At 44.0% G+C, this 14,735-nt stretch overlaps 1 protein-coding gene and 1 long non-coding RNA gene across 3 annotated transcripts in view; one reads left to right on the top strand and one right to left on the bottom strand.

Moving 5' to 3' along the window:
- Positions 1–5,779, bottom strand: part of LOC144260163 (uncharacterized) — an 83,011-nt gene extending 77,232 nt beyond the window's left edge. Inside the window, exons 1-2 of the long non-coding RNA XR_013345002.1 lie at positions 5,770–5,779; positions 5,272–5,410 (exon numbers count right to left, since the gene is read on the bottom strand). This is a non-coding gene — a long non-coding RNA (uncharacterized LOC144260163). The remainder of the gene's footprint in view (positions 1–5,271; positions 5,411–5,769) is intronic.
- The window catches only part of CDK13 (cyclin dependent kinase 13), a 59,788-nt gene continuing 50,587 nt past the window's right edge, over positions 5,535–14,735 (top strand). For both annotated transcript variants that reach the window (XM_077811001.1, XM_077811000.1), the window contains exon 1: positions 5,535–7,402. In XM_077811001.1, coding sequence (XP_077667127.1) covers positions 6,213–7,402 — 1,190 coding nt within the window. In that variant the 5' untranslated portion in view covers positions 5,535–6,212. The remainder of the gene's footprint in view (positions 7,403–14,735) is intronic.

The raw sequence follows: 14,735 nt of genomic DNA, 5'->3' as shown, positions 1-14,735 counted from the left end.
TTGTCCTGAGGCATCTCCCTATTTCTATTCCTCAATTTTTTTAAAAAAAATTCACTAATATTTTCCAGAATTTTCATTTGGGGTACAGGTAAGAAACCTAGACTGGCTCTGAACAAATTATAGGTCCCCCTATCTCTGGGAGGATTTCATTTTCCCAACCTGGAAAATTAGATCTCTTTTTTGTTAAACCAGGCATTTTGTGGGTTCGATTTACCAAGAATTGGTACACCCTCTTCCCGTTTCAGGCATTGTAGGATCAAATTATTATAGATTTGATGGCTCCAGAACATCCACACGAACAGCTGTGACACAAGCTTGGTCACACTTGCGTGTGGAGTTCTGCTTCCCTCCATTCTTCCACATCAAGGGGGCCCTATGGAATAATCCAATCCTTAAAAGTGGTGGAAGAACCTTGATGTGAACAGATTGAATGGAGAGAAGAATTATGACGGTTGTGCACCTAACCTACAACTTAAACCATCTGTAGATCTTCCGCCACAATTTGGCTTTTCCTGCTCCAGAGCATGGAAATATCTTCAGGTAAAAGGCATTTACTTATGAATGTCGTTGGACCAAATGCACTGGGAACGCCAGAACCTTTATTACTTTGGAGGAAAATGTCCTGGATTTACTCAGCTATCGGTATCCTTTTACAATTTTCTGGTCCATAAAAATCTGCCAAAGATTGATAATGTATGACTTCCTTGGAATAGAGATTTGGATACACAACCATCTCCAACCTAATGGAATACAATTGTATCTAATGTTTAAAAAGCAAATATAAGTTAGAGAGTATGGCTTATTCACCAAAAGACACTTTTTCGAATATACTGGTCCCCACATTGGGTAATGGTAATGGGCAAATAAAGGCTGACTGCTGTTGGAAACGTAACTTCTTCAGTCCTACATTACCTCATATGTTTTGGGTTGCCCCGGTATCAAGAATTTCTGATATGAAGTGACTCAAAGGACCAATTTAATATTTGATATTAATTTGGAGCCCTCCCACTTAATGTTCACTCTTGGATATATTCCTGATACATGAAAGATTACCTGATAACAAAGCAGCGTGGTTTCAATGTGCAGCTTTGGTTGCTTAAAAAAAATAAAAAATAAAAAAAAATCCTGCGAAAATGGAAAAGTTGTTCCCCACCAAGTATTCATGCCTGGCTCAGTGATACAGCTGACCTTGCAGCTAATAAATGACTGGCATTATGCAGAAAGGGAATGCCTGAAAAACTGAAAACAATTAAGCTGACCTTTTAGAGGTCTACGATTAACATGGACCCTGAGGATAGATGTTGTTTCCCTTCCCCTCCCTTTATCTACTTTCTGTATTATAATGATTCTTATATTTTGGCATATGTATTAATAAAACCCATTGGTCACTAAACACTCATTTTCACAGATTCAGTAATCACACCAGACCAACAGATTTCCTAGTGTTTTGCAACCAGGCATTCAAATACCACAGAATATGCTCGGAGGAAAAAATCCAGGAGACATACCTTAACACACTTAGAACCGCCTTCACTATACCAGGATACTCCATCAGAGCAGCACATTGATTCATGGAATGGGTCTCCCAAATACTCCGCTTCAATGCAGGGGAAAAACTACTCCCCCCCACCTTTAGTCGTCACCATCCACCCCACACTGGAACCCATACGGGCTATCATCAAACAAGTACAATCCATACTCAATAGGGACCACTTCTAGAAAAGCAAAAAACAAAACAAAACATGTTTCTGCAATCCCCACTTCTGGTCTCCAAACAATCCCCCAGCCTTGCCAAGCTCATCATCAGAAGCAAGCTCCCTACAAACCAGGACACACCAAGTCAAAGTGGCATCAGCCAATGCCAGAACAACAGATGCAAAACCTGAAGCCATATCTCCACTGCTACAATGAGGAACACACCCCACAACACACCTTTCACCACGTGTGGTGTACCTCGTCCAGTGCACTAAATACCCCAGTAACAACTATGTGGGTGAAACAAGACAATCACTATGCTCTTGAATGACCACTACAGCTTATGTTGGCATAATCCGTGTCATTCAAAAGGGTGAAAATCACCCCCCAAGAGATATAAGACACACCGAAACAAGTGCCGGTGTGGACAGCACTATGTCAGTGTGAGAGTTTCTTCTGCCAGCATAGCTACTGATGCTCATGGGGGCTGAAGTAGTTAAACTGACAGGAGAACTCTCCCCCATTGATTTAGAGTGGCTATATTAAAGAGCTTACAAAGGCACAGCTGCACCACTGTAAAGTCTCTAGTGGATTATGCTCATTACAATACACAAACCTCCTTTGTCCTATGACTGCAGAGATATTAACTGCCCACTTTGCCTTGAATGGTCTATTCCATGTGTGCTACCTCCTTATTAAGCTTAACAATCTGTCTCTCACCCATCTTGTCTCTCTAATATCTTGGGACGAACACAGCTACAAAAACACTGCATACATAAAACTACTAGTTTCAGAGTAACAGCCGTATTAGTCTGTATTCGCAAAAAGAAAAGGAGTACTTGTGGCACCTTAGAGACTAACCAACCTACTTGAGCACAAGCTTTCGTGAGCCACAGCTCACCTCATCGGACGCGGCTCACGAAAGCTTGTGCTCAAGTAGGTTGGTTAGTCTCTAAGGTGCCACAAGTACTCCTTTTCTTTTTATAAAACTACTAGGACACTTAAGGCTGCCAGCTATTAAGAGCTGAAGGGAAATGCTTGACCTATATCTTCCCCCAAACATACTTTTTAAACTTTGTTGCTTGCATGTATATACCACCACAGCTTTGATTTCATACGAAACACTGTAGCACCATCAATATCTATTTTAGAAGTCAAGGTTGCAATGCCCAAGTGTTCCAAAATCATGAGGCAGACCCCAGATTTAAGATATAATTTTAAACCAAAGAGTTTTAAAAATAATGCCTAATTCTACTTATTTTCTGGTTTTTATGCCTTTAGGACTTAAGTTTTCAATATTTTTCTACTGCAACACAAAGGTTAAACAAATCTACTCTAAAGAACACTAAGATACACAGGACCTGAACAACTGGTGCTTAAGACAATCACCAAATACTTGCAACAATCATGATAGTCACCAGAACTGGAAAAAACCTAAGGCACTTCTGTTTATATTAAAAGAAAAGGAGGACTTGTGGCACCTTCGAGATGAACAAATTTATTTGAGCATAAGCTTTCATGAGCTACAGCTCACTTCATGGGATGCATTCAGCGGAAAATACAGTGGGGAGATTTTATATACACAGAGAACATGAAACAATGAGTGTTACCATACACGCTGTAAGGAGAGTGATCAGGTAAGGTGAGCTATTACCAGCAGGAGAGGAAAAAAATCCTTTTGTAGTGATAATCAAGGTGGGCCATTTCCAGCAGTTGACAAGAACATGTGAGGAACAGTAGGGCGGGGGTGGGGGTAATAAACATGGGGAAGTAATTCTACTTTGTGTAAGGACACATCCACTCCCAGTCTTTATTCAAGCATAATGTAACGGTGTCCAGTTTGCAAATTAATTCCAATTCAGCGGTCTCTCGTTGGAGTCTGTTTTTGAAATTTTTTTGTTGAAGAATTGCCACTTTTAGGTCTGTAATCGAGTGACCAGAGAGATGGAAGTGTTCTCCGACTGGCTTTTGAACGTTATAATTCTTGACATCTGATTTGTGTCCATTTATTCTTTTACGTAGAGATTGTCCGGTTTGGCCAATGTACATGGTAGAGGGGCATTGCTGGCACATGATAGCATATATCACATTGGTAGATGTACAGGTGAACGAGCCTTTGATAGTGTGGCTGATGTGATTAGGCCCTGTGATGGTATCTATTCAGGGGACATGTGGACAGTTGGCAATGGGCTTTGTTGCAAGGATAGGTTCCTGGGGTAGTGTTTTTGTTGTGTGGTTGCTGGTGAGTATTTGCTTCAGGTTGCACTCTCACAGATCTTGGGAGACAGGCCAGTCCTTGCATACAGACAGCCCCCAACCTGAAGCAAATACTCCCCAGCAACCACACACCACACAACAAAAACACTAACCCAGGAACCTATCCTTGCAACAAAGCCCATTGCCAACTGTCCACATGTCCCCTGAATAGATACCATCATAGGGCATAATCACATCAGACACACTATCAGAGACCATCATGTGCCAGCAATGCCCCTCTGCCATTGGTCAAACCAGACAGTCTCTACGTAAAAGAATAAATGGACACAAATCAGAGGTCAAGAATTATAACATTCATAAACCAGTCAGAGAACACTTCAATCTCTCTGGTCACTCGATTATAGACCTAAAAGTAGCAATTCTTCAACAAAAAAACTTCAAAAACAGACTCCAACGAGAGATCGCTGAATTGGAATTAATTTGCAAACTGGACACCATTACGTTCGGCTTGAATAAAGACTGGGAGTGGATGTGTCATTACACAAAGTAAAATTATTTCCCCATGTTTATTCTCCCCCACCCCCGCCCTACTGTTCCTCACACTTTCTTGTCAACTCCTGGAACTGGCCCATCTTGATTATCACTACAAAAGGTTTTTTTCCTCTCCTGCTGGTAATAGCTCACCTTACCTGATCACTCTCCTTACAGTGTGCTTGGTAACACCCATTGTTTCGTGTTCTCTGTGTATATAAAATCTCCCCACTGTATTTTCCACTGCATCCGATGAAGTGAGCTGTAGCTCACGAAAGCTTATGCTCCTATGAATTTGTTAGTCTCTTAAGGTCACAAGTACTCCTTTTCTTTTTGTGGATACAGACTAACTAACGCGACTGCTACTCTGAAACCTGTGTTTATATTGAAACTTTAAGGACAGACATTGTTAATACAGATAATTTAATGCCTCTGTTAAGTGGCGTCATCTCCCTGCTGATGGTAATGAGAACGCATGGCCCCTGTCCCAGTCCCACTGACTTAAAACACAACGCACCAGGTGCCGGATTTCTCCCCCGCTTTTTTTTACCATCGGCTGAGTGAGCAGGGAAACGTGTAGGACGCGGCACTTGTGCAAATGGAGCCCGCGGGCCTGGGCCACGGATTACAGTGCTGGCTACGCTCGGGCACTTGGCGGCTTGTCTCACGGCCTCAGCTTTCGAGCCGCGTGAGCGCGCACGAGGCTTCGGGCTCGAGAATGTGACCCGCGGCCAGCGACCCGCATTGCGTTACCCCGAACCGCCCCCCGCGGCCGTTCAAACACGCAGGGTGGACAACGCCGCACGCGGCGCAGGGCCTGCCCCGTACCCAGCGCCGCCGCCGTCTGCCGCCCGGGATGGGTGCCACAGGCCCGGGCCTGCAGCCAGAACCACGGCGGGAGGAGGAGCCGCTTTCCCTCCAGAGCGAATCCTCCTCGGGACAAGCAGCGCCGCCGCGCCCGGAAACTCTTGGATAACCTTTCACCTCTCAAAGCGGAAGCTGCTAAAACCCTTCCCCGCGCCGTCGGCGCAGAAGCGGATTGGGCTCTCCACCCGGCCGGAAGTCACGCGTGAAATCTTCCGGTCGTGACGTTCAGGGGAGTCTCTCGCGTGGTATCGATCGTCTCCCGGCCGGCGGCGGGCAGAAGGCTTGCGCTCGTGAGCACCCCGCCCTCCCTGGGCTATACGCGCGTGCGCAGTGTGCGCCGTGTCCCCTGTGTGTGTGTGTCAGTCGCACAGCGCGGAGGCCTCTCGATCGCTGCCCGGCTGCGAGCGACGGAGGCACCGGGATCGAGCCGCCGGGAGTGCGCGTGGCTGGGACACCTACGGCGCGACATTGACCCTCGGACTCAAGGAGGAGCCGCGGGTGGGGGGGCAGCGCGGCCCGCAGGCGCCGCCGGAGCGGCCGAGAGAGGCGAACAGCCGCCGCCGGAGGAGGAGGAGGCGCGGGCCGGGATGGAGTGAGGAGGCCGCCGTGAGACTCTTCCGTGTTGCGGGGACAGTGGGAGGCCGGGCCCACGAGCCTCCGGGCTCGTTGGTGACTGAGACCCCCCCAGCCCCACCCCCCGCTGCTGCGGGGCGGCCCGAGCGCGGGGGTCGCGCGGCCCGATGTGAGGCGCGGCCGGGCGGGCGGCGCGGTCTGTGAGGCGGGCGGCGGGGCCGGGGTCTGTCTGTGCGCGGCGCGGTGTCTCCATGGCGCCGGCAGCGCCCTGAAGGCGGCGGCAGCGGGTTCGTAGGCCGCGTCCTAGTCCTCGGCCTTGAGTGATCTCGATGCCGAGCACCTCGGACGCGGCGCCAGCTGGAGGGAGCGGGGGAAGCCGGGGCTGGGGCGGCTCGGCAGCGGTGGAGGCGCCGGCGGACAAGAAGCGGCTGCATCACCGGAGACGGAAGCGCTTCGCGGCCCAGCCGCAGCCTCCCGCTCCGCCGCCGCCGGCTCCTCACCCGCTGCTGTTTCCGCTCCTGCAGCCGCCGCTCCTGCAGCCGCCGCTGCCGCCGCAGTCTCTGCTGTTCCTGGCGGCCACCAGCGCCTCCTCCTGCTGCGGGGACGGGGGGGAGCGGAAGCGGCCCCGGGGCAAGCGGCGCTCGGGGTCCCGGCACAAGCGGCGTCGGGGCCGCGGGGGAGGCGCAGGGGGCGGCGCCCAGGAGCCGGAGAAGCGGCGCGGTAGCGGGGGGCTGAGCACTTTGGTGGAGGAGTACGACGACGTGAGCTCTCAGTCCGAGGGGCTGGTGGGAAGCGGAGCGGCCGGACCAAGCGGGGCGGGGAGCGGCGGGGGAAGCCCGGCCTCCTCCTCCGGCGGAGGGAGCCAGCGGCCCCGGGGGGAGTCGGAGCGGAGCAGCCGGCCGCGCCGGGAACATCGCGGCAGCAGCGGCCGCTCCAGAGAGCGGCACCGGGAGCACCGCAGGCGGGGGGAGGAGAAGCAGCAGGAGGGGGCGGCAGTGGCCAGGGGGGGAGCCGAGGCCTCCTCTTCCTCCTCCAAGTCCCGCAGCCGCCACAATCAGACCGGGGGCCAGGACCGGGAGGGCCCCAAGAGCAGCAGTGGCGGCGGCAGCGACGGCCGCAGGAAGGGCCCGGCCGCCTCCCCCGGCACTGGCAGGAAGGAGCGGGAGGGCAAAGCGCACAAGAGCCGGACTAAAGCGGCCAAGGAGCCGCCCTCGGCCTACAAGGACCCGCCGAAGGCTTATCGGGAGGATAAGGCCGAGCCTAGGGCCTACAGGCGGCAACGTTCGTCCCCTAGCCCCGGCCGGGACGACAGCCCCCCGTCGCACAGGGCCTCCCAGAGCCAGAGGAGCCGCAAATCGCCCAGCCCCATCGGCGGGCGCTCCCCCCTCAGCCCCTACAGCCGCCGCCGATCCCCTAGCTACAGCCGGCACAGCTCGTACGAACGCGGTGGGGATGTGTCGCCCAGCCCCTACGGCAGCAGCTGGCGCCGCTCCCGGAGCCCCTACAGCCCCACTGTCAGGTGAGTTGATGTTGGAGGTATGATGCTGTGTGTATGTCTACAGAGAAGAGTGATGGGGGCTGCAGGGGGGTTGTATCCTAGGGGCGTGAGGGATGCTTTGGCCTGAATAACTTGGGTGGGGAAACGGGGAGATTTATATCTAATATAGAAAAAAAATCCGTGGCTTCGTCTTCTCCCATCCAATTGGGGAGAAGGCGGGGAAGAGACTATGATATACTAAAATCAGCCTCCTGCCTTGCCCCCGGAGCAGGGAAGAGGCCATAATGTAACAAAGTGGACCTGTCACATCTACTCCTTTTTCTCTTATAGAGAAGAGCGATTGTAAAGGTAAAATCTCCCATGTGTGGGGGGCATGGTTATAAACTTCCCATTATAATGTTATCTGGAGTGGGAAATCACCATCCACCACTGTGGGTGAGAACTCTGGGGTCTGTTAAATGTTGTAATCAGCAGATTTCCCTCATAAGCATCCTGTTCCTATCTAACCCCAGAGATAGATAAATGTTAAATTCTTTTATAGCTTAGTTCTTCTTTTAGCACTGAGTTAGTTAAAAATTAAATTGAATAAAGTATGGGTCATTTAGTGTTTGTACTTGTGTAATTTATTAGTGCAAGCCAATTGTTTTAGTAGAAAAAGAGGCAATATTAAATGCTGCAAAGGAATTATGCATATTTCACTAAGTGCTTATTTTTTTTAAAAAAAATTATGCTTAGGTCCTTATCCTGCAAAGATTTACTATTGTGTTTAACTGCATGCACTGCAAGTAGTTCCTCTGACATCAGTGGGCACTTGTAGTGCAAAAAGTTACGTGTGTGTATTTTGGTAGGGTCAGGGTCTTACTCTGCTTAATGTATATGCTAACTTGATGGCTAAGTTTTTTGGTTTTTGTGATGCAGAAAAAAATGCCTTCAGTAATGGCTGAGTATTGTCAGGTAGAGTTATCTACCTTTTGGATTTGTATTTATTAACAACTTGTTTTTAATTAACTGGATTTTTGTGAGGGCTATGTGTTTGGCCTGTGCATATTTCCAAAAGAAGAACTATATTTGTAATAAAAGAATCTTGTGTTGGTCTTGGATCAATACTTTATGCACCAGTTTGTAACAACTTTAAGATAAATAAAGTTATTCAGGTTCTAAAAATATTTATATTTTTAAGTTTTACCACTCCATTGACAAGAATTCCGTCCACTCCATGAAAAACAATTTCATGCTCCCTCTGATGGTTCCGTGTCAGTTAACGCTTTGACCAGCGCTCATTGAAAATGGTGCATGTTCTCTGAGCCATCCTGCCATTCTACTGAGGCTTGTCAGTAAAATCCACTTTCTGGATGGGCACTAAACTTTGAAGTGGTTGAGTAACACAATTTGTATCCTGTATTATGTTGGGAGATAAAAGAAAGATGTTTTTTAAAAATAAGATGTATTTGAAGTTGCAATTGTGAAACATCTTAGTAAACTTCAGAGCATTTCAAAACGGGAAAAAGTATTTATAATCTGAACAAGAACAATCATTCAGATGAAAAGTAGTTGTCATTTAAGAGTGTTATAATTGGTTAAAGAAACATTTTTAAAAATGGTCATGATTTAAGAAAACAATTGGATTTAGGAAATATTGATTGAATTAAGAATTGCTGAGTTACAAGCTGATGTGTGCACTGGGTGGAATTCTTTGACAATATTCCAGTCATGAATTGCCATAATATGCCACGGGGTTTCACCTAAGGAGTTGCCATATTTGATGCAATTAGTAGTTCATCCCCTCCAGTGTTTTGTTTTTAAAAAAAAGCAAACAGTTGCCAGTAAGAAACGCTTTAGAGGAAGGTGCATGAAACCTTGTAGTGGACAATTACAGAACAAAGTGGGCTTTTGGTTTGAAGTATGAGAGTTTCTATCCCTTAAATTAAAAAATTATCTAATATAAATGTCTGAATTGCAAATCTGATGGCTTGTTTTCCAGAATTTCTCTGACTTTTTCTCCAGTTAATCTGTGATTTCTGTCCAATCTCTTACTATATACAGAGATACTTCTGTATTTACTAATTTCCCTAACAGATGTCGTCTTTCTGACTTGCTGGAGGAGTTGGAGAAGCCAATGGGAGACTGCATTTATAGAGACATTGAGGGAGGAAAGGATAGCCTTCTGATTAGGGTCGGACCTAGGAGATCTGGGTTAAATTCCATGTTCTGCAGTTGACCATGGCTGGGTCATATATGCTCTTTTTGACTGTTTCTTGTCTGTGAAATGGGGATGATACTTCCCAAAGTGGATGTGAAGATAAATTTATTAATGCTTGTGCAGTGCTCAGATGCTATGATGTTAAAGGGCCACAGAAGTTCTTGGGTATACTTGAGTCATCCTCAGCACCTGCTTGCTTTTCCATCAGCTCCTGTTTTAACTAAACCTCCCCAAAAGTATTAATTTTCCGTACTGGGGGTTCTTTGCCTTTAACACACAATAGGTCTGTAGCTTGAACTTTGTCTTCAATTCATCCCTCTCTAAAATGTCGCATATAGGGCATGTCTAAATCTTTCAATTTCTCCCTGCGCAGCATCTCTAATATCTGGCTTTTCCTTTTTGTCATCATTACTAAAACTCACATTCAGGCCTCCATTACTCATGTCTTAGCTATTGCTCCTCTCTGGCCTTGATATATCCTATTTTGCCCCATTTATATGCATTCAAAATGCTGCTCTAAACATCATTTTGTTTGCCTGTTGCTGGGGCAGAATATAGTGTATTTTCCATGCTTCTGTTCTTAAATCTATCTTTCATATTGAGGACAGCAGCAAGGATTAATAATGGCCAACCTGGGAAGGCCTTTTCTCGCACGTGGAATAGAGGTTTCAGTTTGGGTCTCATCTAAACAAGAAAATTGAACCATTTTAACTTTGTTTAAGCCCCTGTGTACACATCTTTATTTTAGTTGGAGTGGCTTATTTCAATTTAATTTAAACTGATACCTAATCAGCTAAATGAAAATAAGCCTGGTTTAAACCAAAATAAGTGTCCATATAAACTTTTGTACCAGTGTAACTAAATCAGTTTAAAATTGCATATTCCTTGTGTAGACAGAGTCTAAAAGTTTTACGGTCTTGGCCAAGGGGATACGAGGCTTCTTAAGTTGGTTGCTGGAGCAGTTGGGCCAGCTAGTGGCAGAACAGGCCACAGTATTGATAGGGAGGTTTTAAGAGCTGTCTCACTGAGATGTTTCTAAAACATCTATTATTTGGGGCTGGGCTTTTCAAAGGGGACTATGGGAGTTAACCACCCAAATCACCTTGAAAGATAGAAATTAAGATCGATCCACTCCAGTGCATTGTTACTTTTGAGAGTATACCTTGAATATGTACATCAGTTACCAGTCCATCCCACTCACAAATCTCTGGGAGTCTGGATATATAGTCTGTTCAGTGTCCAACTTGCTTTATGGGAAAAGGTATGAAGAGAAATTTCACTGTTTTGAAGGTATCCCTGGTGTGGGCATATCAGAAAATTCTGGGTGGTTTTCATCTGCCCCAATATAAATGTTATGCACTAGTTTATATATTTTCATTTTATGGGGCATTTTTGGAATTATGTAAATAAAATTGAAGCTTATAATATGAATCTTGAATCAGTTAATGTTGTGCATTTCTTAGTCTGTTGCACAAATGAATGATGCTTTGCCACATAAGTTGGAAGGGTTTGCTGCATAGCTTGGGCCATAGTTGCATGGACAAGTGTAATGCTTTCATGAGGGCATCAGCTTCTTAGGGCATGTACGTTCTTGACCTGTACGATATAAAGCAGTGGTTCTCAAATTTCATTGTACTGTGACCCCCTTCTGACAACAAAAATTATTACATGACCTAGGAGGGCAACTGAAGCCTGAGAGTGGGCCTGCTGCCCTGGGTGAGGGGCCTATAACCTGAGCTCCACTGTCCAGGGCTGAAACCAAAGCCTGAGCCCCACCAAAGACTGAGGGTTCGGCTTTGGCCCCCAGCACATCTAACACCAGCTGTGGCGACCCCATTAAAACAGGGTCGTGACCTGCTTTGGGGTCCTGATACTCAGTTTGAGAACCACTGGTATAAAGTCTTCATTCTGGGCTCGTGTCTCGGTGTAATGGTGTTATGATAGTAAGCTCACCTTTCTCTGGCTTCTAGTCTGTTTTCTAATGGTAATGCCCTAGAACTGCAAAGAATGTGCTTGCAGTAATGCTACATTGCTGTCTGACTGTAGCAATTTTGGTATCTAGGGACAGTGAAAATGAAGATAATGTGAATAAACTTTTACAGTGCTTTAGGTATTTTGTCTTCAAGGCTTGGAAAAAGGATTACATACTTTTTCAGCTAGATGACTGAACTTCCCAGCCAAAAGCTTTATATAAAATATTGGGGATGGAGAAGGAACTTATGAGGACCAGGGACACAACAGCTCCAATGACTTCACTAGGGTATAACTTAAATATGCAGCAGCAGCGTGAAACTGACATGATACTTGTCTGCTCACAGAGTTCTGAATTGCAATTGTGAAATTGACTAGTATCTTGTCACTTTCAACCTGTTGCTGCTTGCAGGTGAGCTCTGAGCATCCACAGACATTGGATCAGTTTACCTATGGTTCACACCTGGAACTTCATCTTTGCAACCATAAGGGCTAGAAATTTAGTTTTCATTAAAAACCTTAAATTCTACAGATGCTGTTTAAGCTCCATCACTTGCCAGTGAAAACTTTCAACTCATTGCCAATGACTAGGTGAATTGATTTTTCAAGACCTGTTGTTCTTGGTCTGAATGAGATCAGTTTTAGTGTGTCTTTGCTGGGGTGGGAGACAAATGAACATCAGCTATTAAGATATTACTTGAAATAATTGGTAGTGTTGCTTATGTTTTTCTTTTGTCTATATTAACAGAGTTATTCTGTAGGAACTGATTGCATATTTAAGATAATAGAAGAATGAGGATATAAGGTATTTCTGTAGCAACTAGATTGAATTTTGAACAGTGTAGTACAAAAATATAAGTTATATTAACAAAACCATATTGTGACAAACTTTTCATATCTGTATTAGAGTATTTAAACTTTCTCTAGTAACTGATTCTGATGTGTTTTACAAAGCATGGAATTGTAAGACCAGATCAAATAGCTTCCCATGACTTTGCTCAGGTAATCCAGGTCATTGTAAACTGTGTGATCACACTTTCAACTCACATAATCTAATATGTGTATAATTATTTTATTTCACACTTAGGTACAGGTACTAATGTGTTTGAATATTTCATACAATTAAAATAAATGGATGTTTATATTGGCAATATTACATACAGGTGATTGTACCAGACCTTTGGTGTTGTACTGGCTATAGACAAAATTAAAGGAATGTGATTTTTTTTTTTTAGCCTAGATGTTTTTCTGTTTGAAGGATGGGGTATTCTAAAAATAATACTTGATATTAAAGTTCTCTTTAGAACTGAGCTTTCCTCAAAAAACTTAAAATTTAAAACTACAATTTTTTTAAGATAGGGAATGGAAGAGCTTTTAAAAGTTCTGAATGTTTGTTCTTTTACCTAATTTATATCTATCTGATGTATATTAAGGACCTCTGTCATTGTGGTGTGAGTTCTGAATTCTGTATTTAAGATTTACATCGTTACTTGTAATGGACTTAGGTTTTTACCTCTCATTTGTTCAGTGGCTCTCTTTTTTTGTTCTTTTTCCTTATCTTTGCTTATTATGGGACGGATTTTTGCAAAGCAGTTAATTTTGCAAAGCATTCTGAAAACAGGCCTGAGGTCAGTCTAATCTCTGCTGGTAAATAATTCCATGAGCAAGGGTTCTCTAGTGAGGACACATTAGTTATAAAATTAAATTAAGGAAAAAAATAAAATGACGAAATTTCAAAGTTACCCAACATTCGTGATTTTTTTAGACTTGCTAATAACTTCAAAATATTGAAGGAATAGAATTTGAATATCTGAATAAAATTAAGACGTGTGGCACTTACTCAAATAGCAGTACTAAACAGCTATTTTTTTGTATAGCTGATGCAATGCGAATGTAGACATTGAACTAAAAACTGGACTAAAGGAAAAACATGATTAATCGTGTATCACATGAGAGAAAATTTGTCCTATCATAGGCAAGGAGAATTAATCTTAAATTTGCTTATTAATGCACAGAGAGAATTTAGGCTAAAATTATAATTAACCAGAATGTCCTGTCACTGACGGTTCAAATTACTGAGTGATGATATGAGTATATAGTATCTTGGGAGACTTAAGGTAAAAGTCAATTGATTACATTTATAGATCTACCTTTTCAAATATTTTTAAAAGGACAGATAATTACATACACTGGAAGACCATGGTGCTTGTATGCTATTTGCTAGGGTTGAGCTGTAGATTCCATTTTAACCTGCTCCCCTTGTTTCAGTTACTGATAACTTTCTCAAACATATTCTTGTGATGATCTCTGAGGTATTACATCTTGGCCTAAAGATGAATATTTCATTAAGGAATTGGGAAAAATCAGTTCAGCTGTTTTTGAACTCTGCAAATATTGGTGAAAAAATCCTGATAAGTTCTGATTAAAATGTTTGCTCTTGCGTAATTCAAACAGCTGAAAGTCAACACTTCAAACTTGGCTTTCTCTTGAATGTCTAATTAAAAGGAAAAACCATAAAGGTTTAAACAAAATCTTGTAAGTGTTTTAAAAGGTTATGAACAGCGAAAGCTAGCATTTTTTGCTTATGAGTTTTTAAATTTTTGTTTTTCTGACATGCTACTAGTCTGTGTTAACAATGGTGATATGCCTCTAAAGTACTTAATCCTCTTTTTAATAAAAGGGGGTGGGGATGGGAAAGTGTGATGCAACAAAGAACTCAAGCATTCCAATCAAGAAATTCACAAACTTAAGATTCCAGCTATAAAATTCTCACTCGGTACATACACGAGGTTATTTCTGCATAATGTGTTGCTGTTTTTTTTTCATTCCATACCTTTAAAATATTTTATACAATGTAGCAATTAATGTTACATTATAAACTAACTTATGGAGTTTTCTGACTTCAGTGTTCTTGATTATTCAAATGTTACATTTACTTTTTGCATTCTTAAATACACTAGGTGTTGATGCAACTTGTATAATTAACATTGAAGGTATAACAGAACCCTTGAAGAACAGTTTCGTGGTAGTTTTGTGGCATGCATCTGACAAAATCCAGTGTCCAAAATAGTAGCTTGTTGTGAAAGTTTTTCAGTAGTTAAGCAGAGATAAAGTGACAACCAGTCTGTTTTGAAAAATTTAAGAAGTTAAGCAAAAGTTGTTAAATCATGCTTAAAAATACAG

The sequence above is a fragment of the Eretmochelys imbricata genome, chromosome 2 (assembly GCF_965152235.1).
Source record: "Eretmochelys imbricata isolate rEreImb1 chromosome 2, rEreImb1.hap1, whole genome shotgun sequence".
In the NCBI taxonomy this organism is placed as follows: Eukaryota; Metazoa; Chordata; order Testudines; family Cheloniidae; genus Eretmochelys; species Eretmochelys imbricata.
This window is presented reverse-complemented; position numbering and strand designations above follow the sequence as displayed.